The 8,605-nt window shown below is 48.8% G+C and overlaps 1 protein-coding gene and 1 long non-coding RNA gene across 4 annotated transcripts in view; one reads left to right on the top strand and one right to left on the bottom strand.

Annotated features, from left to right (window-relative positions):
* Bag5 (BAG cochaperone 5) overlaps nt 1–4,952 on the top strand; it is a 5,779-nt gene extending 827 nt beyond the window's left edge. Inside the window, exons 1-2 of one of the 3 annotated variants that reach the window (XM_015496075.2) lie at nt 8–180; nt 1,146–4,952. In XM_015496075.2, the coding sequence (XP_015351561.1) occupies nt 1,174–2,517 (1,344 nt within the window). In that variant the 5' untranslated portion in view covers nt 8–180; nt 1,146–1,173 and the 3' untranslated portion in view covers nt 2,518–4,952. Of the gene's footprint in view, nt 1–7; nt 181–204; nt 455–1,145 lie in introns of those variants that run through there. The other 2 variants (XM_048799424.1, XM_048799425.1) reach the window with 2 other exon arrangements.
* Nucleotides 4,337–7,715, bottom strand: LOC125615378. The gene is made up of 2 exons (XR_007346038.1): nt 7,235–7,715; nt 4,337–6,552 (listed from the first exon to the last, which is right to left on the bottom strand). It is a non-coding gene; the product is annotated as an uncharacterized LOC125615378 (long non-coding RNA).
* Nucleotides 7,716–8,605: the final 890 nt, after the last annotated feature.

The following is an 8,605-nucleotide window of genomic DNA, read 5'->3' as shown; positions in this document are numbered from 1 at the left end:
GCCGCCGCGGCCAGTAGCTGCCGCCGCCGGCCCCTTCACCGGCCGCCCGGGTCAGACCTAGCCGGGAGGGGCGAGGGGATGCAGCTGGGGGCCGCGCTCCGGCGCCGCTCCCCGTGAAGGGCCGTCTGCCACCTCGCCGCCCGCCGCGGCAGCCAAGACCGCCGCCGCCCAGACCTCGGGGTAAAGCGCGGCGGGGGCGGGCGGGGGGCCTGCCCGGGCCCGGTGCCCCCGGGCCTGGCTTCGGTTGCCTGTCCTCCTCGAGTGAGTCGTTTGGCCGAAACCCAAAAGCGGGGGAGATGCGCCCGGCCTTTGCGGACTTTTGATGGGCGGCGAGTGGCGGTAGCGCGCAGTGCCGGGTAGGGGGAGCGTGGCCACGGCCCGGAGGGCCGCCCGGGAGCCCGCGACGTGCGCTCGGCGTGGCCGCCCCTCGCTGCAGCCCGGCGCTCTGCGGGAGGTGCGTGAGGAGCCCAGGGGAGGGCTGGACACGCGAAAGGGGTGCGGAGGGACTCGCGGAAGGGCGCAGGGCTGGGCCTGCTCCTGCCCGGTGACTCCCGAAACGTGGGAGGGGTGGGTCCTGTGGGGGTTGGAGGCCCCTGCCGGTTCCCAAAACAGCTTATGATCTGAAGACTTTTTGCTGGTCCTAAGGCAACAGTTGAGTTTATGAAGTCCGAATGCAGCCTCTATGGTTGAAGAAACTCGAAATTCACAGACCCAGAGCCCCAGCTCAGACTGGACTCTGAGTTAACTGCTGTTCTTTAAACCATGTCCTGCCGAGCGCTGAGGTGGGTGGATAACAAACTCAAGGCCAGCCTTAGCAACTTAACGAGACCCTGTCTCTAAATAAAATACAAAAAAGGGCTGAGGAGGTGACTCAGTGGTTAAGCATCCCTGGGTTCCATCCCTGATACCAAAACAAAACCACACCAGGTATTTTCAGGATAGGGACTTGGTAAGTCATTTCCCCTTCTGTACTTGAGTGTCTATTGGATCGCAGTGATAAGACCTTTTTTAATTTACAGGCAAGAGCCACCACACCAGGCAACTTAAGTGTGTCCTTTAAAAATGAGAATTGTGGAATGAATTAATATGATTTTCATTTTTCAGAGACTTTGTGCTATATTGTTATTTTTCTTATTATCTTTTAGTGCTTGTGAAACTGAACACAACAAAAGTATGGATATGGGAAACCAACATCCTTCTATTATTAGGCTTCAGGAAATCCAAAAGGAAGTAAAAAGCATAGAACAGCAAGTAATCGGCTTCAGTGGTCTGTCAGATGACAAGAATTATAAGAAACTGGAGAGGATTCTAACAAAACAACTCTTTGAAATAGATTCTGTGGATACAGAAGGAAAAGGAGACATTCAGCAGGCTAGGAAGAGGGCAGCACAGGAGACAGAAGGCCTTCTCAAAGAGTTGGAGCAGAATGCAAACCACCCACACCGTATCGAAATACAGAACATCTTTAAGGAAGCCCAAGCCCTTGTAAAAGAGAAGATCGTGCCTTTTTACAGCGGAGGCAACTGTGTGACTGATGAATTTGAGGAAGGCCTCCAGGATATCATTCTGAGGCTGACACATGTTAAAACTGGAGGGAAGATCTCTTTACGGAAAGCAAGGTATCATACTCTAACCAAAATCTGTGCTGTGCAAGAGATTATTGAAGACTGCATGAAAAAACAGCCTTCCCTGCCGCTTTCTGAGGATGCACATCCTTCTGTCGCCAAAATCAACTCTGTGATGTGCGAGGTGAACAAGGCCAGAGGCACTCTGATTGCACTTCTGATGGGAGTGGACAGTACTGAGACTTGCAGGCACTTATCATGTGTGCTCTCAGGCCTGATTGCTGATCTGGATGCTTTAGATGTTTGTGGGCGTACAGAAATCAGAAATTATCGGAGGGAGGTAGTCGAAGATATCAACAAATTATTGAAGTATTTGGATTTAGAAGAGGAAGCCGATACTACGTATGCATTTGACCTGGGTCAGAACCATTCCATTTTGAAAATAGAAAAGGTCCTCAAGAGGATGAGAGAAATAAAAAATGAACTTCTCCAACCTCAGAGTCCTCCTGAATTGTACCTGAGCTCCAAGACAGAACTGCAGGGTTTGATTGGACAGCTGGATGAGGTGAGTCTTGAAAAAAATCCCTGCATCCGGGAAGCCAGGAGAAGAGCGGTGATTGAAGTGCAAACTCTGATTACGTATGTTGACCTAAAGGAAGCCCTTGAAAAAAGGAAGCTATTTGCTTGTGAGGAGCACCCATCACATAAGGCGGTCTGGAATGTTCTTGGAAACCTGTCGGAGATCCAGGGGGAAGTCCTCTCCTTTGATGGAAATCGATCCGATAAGAACTACATCAGGCTGGAGGAGCTGCTGACCAAGCAGTTGCTGGCCCTGGATGCTGTGGACCCGCAGGGAGAAGAGAAGTGTAAGGCTGCCAGGAAACAGGCTGTGAAGCTCGCCCAGAACATCCTCAGCTATCTCGACCTGAAATCTGATGAGTGGGAGTACTAAAATTCCTGAGATCTCACATTGATCTTGCTGGTTTTGCACTTTATATAGACTTCTATGTATTTATAGAGAGCTTTCAGTTCATGGAGCCTACATGTGATTTATACATGCATATCTCAATCTCAGTATTTATGATTTAAGCAAATTATATTCAGTATCTCTGCTGCTCTTGATGTTGCAAAACAAATGTCATTACAGCACATTAACTTTTCCATTTGGATCATTATCCAAACGATGTGGTGTGTTTTGTTTGGTTTGTGTTTTTTGTGTTTATTTTGTTTTGTGTGTTTTCACTCAGAACATGAAATAGAGGCAGCATTTGTGAGTTTTTAGGTGGGTGGTACAAGCATAAAATGCAGAAATTTCACAATCTAGGAATAGATGGAACCTTACATAATACTAGGGAAATTATGAGAAGGGGGAATTCGTTAAGTGGGAGTAAAGTCCTAGCACAAAAGCAGTACAACAATAATACTAAATGAACCAAAGGGGTTTTTTGTTGTTGTTGTTTTGTTTTGTTTTTGTTTTTTAATACAGGATTGGCCCTACCCAGTTTAATGGAGTGGGGTTTTTTATTTGGATTGTCTGTCCTTTCACAAACATTTTTGTTGAAAGAACAGTGTCTCTGCTTTCCTCCGTACTCTGTATTTTAGAGGGAATGAGTCTTATTTTTGTGTGTAGCACAAGGAAATTATGAAAGCCAAAGCCAAAAAACCTTTGGAGGCTGCACCAGAGAAGGGACAAAGCATCATTGATGCCTTCAAGTCATTCTGTTTGTAAGATCTGAACTTACAGTTTTCCTTAGTGATTAGAAAGGAGGGGAACATACAAATAAAATTAGTGGGCCTTTAAATAAAAGGCGACCTCCGCGCCTGTAGAGAATGAAACTGGAGTAGTTTACCAACATCAGGTTACACTGAAACTGAGCAGAAGCATCTGACTGTAGAAAATGAGGGATTTCTTCTGTTGGTTGATGCTGTAAAGCAGTCAGACCTGGTAAACACCCAGTCATCTTGGAATATCAGAGCAGAAACTCAGTAGCCCAGTGGGACCAGTGTGTGTAGCTAGTCAGAGGAAGTTAACTGCTGCTACCAGCACTCTCAGTGCCACCTGTGCCTGGTGGGACATGTTACTGGTGTGGGAATTTCCCTGTTGCCTGAAAGAACCATTAGAATCTGTCAGGCATGAAGTTTTTTTCTTTTGCCGAATGGAATATATATTTCCATAAATACTTTCTGAGGATCCAGTTTTACAGTCACTTGCTAATGTGAGCAAAAGAATTCCCCCCAAATTCTGCAGTGCCTCGACAATGTGGGTCCCAGTCATAACTGACAGACCACTTTTTCTTTCACTAGATGATCCTGTGAGGGCACATCTTTTGAACCCTATGGGGTAACTATAGGGAAATTATCACTTTAAATAGCTAAAGTGTGACAGATAAAAGGAATGACCTTGAATACCTTGAAGGTGATGGAAGCATAGCAGTCATCTTCACTTTGACTCATTAGAAACCCTCCCTTTACCTTTCCTACTGGAAGTGTTCTAGAAGCATTGGAGCCTGGGGTCAAAGGGCAGTGGGGGTCTTCAGGCTGTGAGCCCCACCCACAGCAGGCCAGCTCCAGGCAGCAGCAGGCTCTCAGTGCAAGCCATTGGAATTCTCATTTAGGCCAAGTTGTTTTAGGATTGCTCTTCTGTATTATAATTTTGGAATGCTCTTAAATCTTGAGTTTTTAGATTATACCCACTGGGAAACCAAGATTATACTATAATCAACTTCAGGCGTATCCTTCACTAGGTTCTGCTTAATTTTTAATTTTATTTCAAAGAGTCAAAATGCCAGCCTTTAGAAGGGTCCCATGAAAGCAGATTCCCCATCCCTTGGATGTGTTCTGTAAGGTGCAGAGATGTTTCCTGCCACTGAGCTTGGAGTCTGCCTGAGCACAGGATGCTGACCACCTCCCTGGGCTGGCTGAGGGTTTCATGTGGGTTCTTTTGGTCATGGAGATAATCATTTGACCTTGTGTGATAGGCATGGTTTTGTTTTGTTTCACTCTGTTCTAGTTCCTTATACCCAATTATCTTCTATAACAAGCCCTAGCAGATGCCAGACAGCTTCTCTCGTCCCTCTTAGGAGCATGTGTGTTGATGTGGGCTGCTGCATGTCATTTTTAATTTGGACTCATCACATTGTATTGTATTTTTATGATCTTTCGTGAAGAGACTCTGTACTACCAGTAAAATTTACTCTCCCAAAATGTGTGGCCTTGGGTCTGCATTAAACAATGTCATCCATGTTCATGCAAAAAACGGCTGGGAATGTTTGCTTTCTTTACCCAACTCAGTGAGCTTTGCTTTCAGATTATCTTTGTCCAGAGAGATTCAAGTCAACCCTATGACAAAGCAGTTACTACAATAAATGTAATGAATGAGTCTACTAAGTGCAGTTTAATGCTTTATTTTGCTAAAATGCCTATATATTTGTTATAGTGGAATTCAATCGCTTTTTCTCGTTTGTTTTATTTTGCAGATTTCTACCTGGTTTTTGAAGGTCTAGGCTTCTGTACATGAAAAATTTTAACAGTTTTGCAGCTTTTTGTCTATTGGATATTCTTCCCTTAATAATTGGAGAAACGTTTGCCCATGGTTTTGATGTGTATACAGGTGTGTCTCCCCGTGTACTGGTTCCTGTCTTGCCCCTGTTACTGTATGACTGTTGTATTGGTATATCTAAAATAGCTCAGTATTATCTTGACATAGACAAATTAGTATTCCCTTAATTATTACTGAAATAAAACAAATCTCTTAGCTTCTCTTGGTGGTGGAGAAAGGATGCGAGTCCAAGGTGTGTTCTGTTCTCTGTTGGCCTCCTGTCCTTGTATATGTCACCTCTGTTGCTCCTGGGGGAGGAATTCTAATGCCTGAGTGGGTGAGGCATGGGGGTAGTAAGTTCCTTCGTATAGTTGGTGGCACTGCTGGGCAGAGGTGAGAATCCCTGGGTGCCCACCTCAACAGCCCAGGAAGTGTGTGTATGGCCGGTGTGGTTCATACTCTGCTCCCCGTTCCCTAACACTGCCCAAATTCTTAGCCCAATGTGAACTGTATTTGAAGAAAGCATCTCTGTAGTGTGGTTCTGGAAAGATCCTCTCCCTAAGAGGAGTCTTAAGCTGTGCTTTTAAAGGCACTTGCATCAACCCAAGTGGAAGTGTTGGACTCTGGTGCCTGCATGCCTGAACTGAGGACTTTTCAGGTCCCTCTGTGTGGTGGCCTGATTCCCAGGAGCCTTCACATGAGAGTGTGAACATCCTGTATCCAGCATTTTCCTGCCAGTGCCTCTGTCTCCTTGCCTCAATCTTCCTCCTTGTCCAGACAACAGAGGCAGCCTGTCTGGCCCTGCAATTGCTAAGAGACCAAAACTAAAAAGCAAGTTGCACAAAAGAATGTTGCCCCGCCACACACACACATACACCCCTGTGTGGTGGCAAACAGCACCACCCAGCAGCTCCAGAGGCTGAGGCAGGAGGGGGATCTTGAGTTCAAGGCCAGCCTTAGCAATCTAATGTGGTCCTGAACAACTCAGCAAGGCCCTGTCTCTAAATGAAATAAAAAGGGTTGGGCCCAGTGATTAGCACCCCTGGGTTCAATCCCCAGTAGGGGGTGGGGGGGATGCTGGGGGGTTGGAATTCCTGGTAAGTGCCATGCAGGTGAGTGGAGCAGGGCAGGCTCCTGTCATAGCACCTGCTATGCCTAGTGTGCTGAGATTCCCACAGCATGAGTCATACCTCACAGAAATGGCAGTGTCCTTTGGAGCTGGCTGCTCTGGGTGTTGCAAAAGGGAGTGGGTAAAATTCCAAGAAATCAGCGCTCCCACAGGCTGGTTGGGGATGGCATAGGAGGGGTCCTGGTGGGCCTGAATCCAGGCCCCTGGGTGTAGGCTTGAGGTCTCCCTTGTGGTCAGGATGCCTCTGAAGCCATATTTATCCCTGTGTTGTGGTCAGACGCCTCTTTTTCAAGCTCTTGTCCATTGAGTGTCTTCCAGGCCTGGTGAAGTGTCAGACATGAGGTCTCAGAGCTTTTCTGGTCTTGTCTCTGTTCCTGGGTTCTTCCAAGACCCAGGAGGTCAGTTGTTCCTAGGGACTGCCTGCCTGAGGTCTCCTGGCTATGGAGAGGCTAACGCAGCAGCTGAGAGAGGCTTGGTACCCCCCCCCCCCCAGAGGTGATTTCATTGGCTTGGGGTACAAACTGGATGTCAGGCATATGAAAACTCCCATGAGATCAGGCACTGTGGCAGCTGCCTATAATCCTAGCAACTCAGGAGGCTGAAGCAGAAGGAGCACAAGTTCATGATCAGCCTGGGCAAGTTAGCAAGACCCTGTCTCAAAAAAATAAAAAGGCTGGGGATATAGTTCAGTGGCAGAGCACCCCAGTACGACGGGGGCAGGGGGGAACCAAAAGCAAAAGTCCTGTGAGTTCCTTGGTAGTTTCCTGAAGCCTCTTTCCAAATGAATGTTGCTGGTTCTCCTCCTCCTGAATCCTGGGTGGGGGGTGGGGGGGGTCTCAGGACATGGAACTTGGTGGTCCTAAGTGTGAGCGGAGGGGAGGGTCACCGCTGCCTTCCTGTTCATAGCCTGGGTCCTACTGCTTTTCCCAAAGCCCCCACCCATCCTTGGCCAGGTGTTCTGTGAGCTTCACCTTTCTCTACCTTTCAAGGCAAGAAGCTCACCTCTAGGCCCTGCAGCCTCAGGGCCTGCAGGAATGGGCAGTCACATGGCTGTGGATGAGTTGCATTTAGAAATGGTGTCCTCCACACCTGGCACGTGACAGGCACTTAGAAGATATTGCCGAGTAAACAGGTGGAAATCTGAACTCTTTTTGTGGTTTCTGGGGGTTAAACCCAGGGGCGTTTCACCACCAAGTCCCATTTCCAACCCTTTTGTTGTTGTCATTTTGGTTTGTTTTTGAGACAGGTTCTTGCTAAGTTGCTGAGGGTCTCAGTAATTTGCTGAGGCAGACCTTGGATTTGGGATCCTCCTGCCTCAGACTCCAGAGTTGCTGGGATTACAGATAGGCGCCACCCTGCCAGCAAAATCTCATTGAGGTGGTAGGATCACAAGTTCAAGGCCAGCCTTGGCAGCTGAGTGAGGCCCTAAACAACTTAGGGAGACCTTGTCTCAGAAGTAAAAAAGGCTGGAGATGTGATTCTGTGGTAGAACACCCCTGGGTTCAATCCCCAGAACAATAATGACAATAAGAATCTCCAGTGCTCCGACATCTTTGCCTAGTCTCCACTCAGGGCCTTTGCTCTCAGGATGCAGAGAGCCTTTTCTCTGCTGGACTCAGATGCTTCCCAGCACAGGACGTGGCACAGAGCACAGCCAAGTTTGGGGCAACTCCACCCATTCAAACAAATGCCTTCTGTCTGCCCATCAGGTGCCGGGCACAGAGGGAGCACAGCCAGCACTCGCACCCACTGAAGCAGGGACGGCACAAACGATGCCAACATAGGGCCACCACACAGGCCACATCTGATTGAGAAGTCTGGGAGGTTCCTGGCAGACAGTGAGCCACTGTGCAAAGTGCAGGGCTTCTCCTTGCAGAAGGGCGTCCCCAAGTCCATTGCAGTGCAGTCAAGACGAAATTCACACACATCCCTGAGGTGACCACCCGGTGTTGATAAGGGCACCTCCTGCCTCTGGGGCGGCTGTGGCAGTGTGTCCATGACCAAGGGCCCAACCCAGCAGGGGCAGCGGGTGGTACAGTAAGGCTGCTACCAGAGTGCTGTGTGGTATGGGTGCTTGGGGACCAGGAAGGGGGAGCCAGCACCAAGAGCTGCCAGGGCAGGGGGAGGGCCAGGCCCAGAGATCAGAGGGACAGAAAGCAGGTTCCTCACTGGGCTGGGGGGAGGGAGGGAAGATGGAGTGAGGAATAGGTTTGAGAGCCTGGGGACAGAGTGGGCTGAACTCCAGCTGTGAGGACAGGGCAGCCATCAGTGGGTTTAGCCCAGGGAGTGAAGGGGCCACACTGCCCTTGGGACCAGAGAGCATCAACAATGCCTCCAACTGGCCTCATCCCAGTCCCCACCCACTGCTCCCAA

Source organism: Marmota marmota, unplaced genomic scaffold (genome assembly GCF_001458135.2).
Source record: "Marmota marmota marmota unplaced genomic scaffold, marMar, whole genome shotgun sequence".
NCBI lineage: Eukaryota > Metazoa > Chordata > Mammalia > Rodentia > Sciuridae > Marmota > Marmota marmota.
The sequence above is the reverse complement of the archived record's forward strand: the minus strand, read 5'-3'. Positions and strand labels throughout refer to the sequence as shown.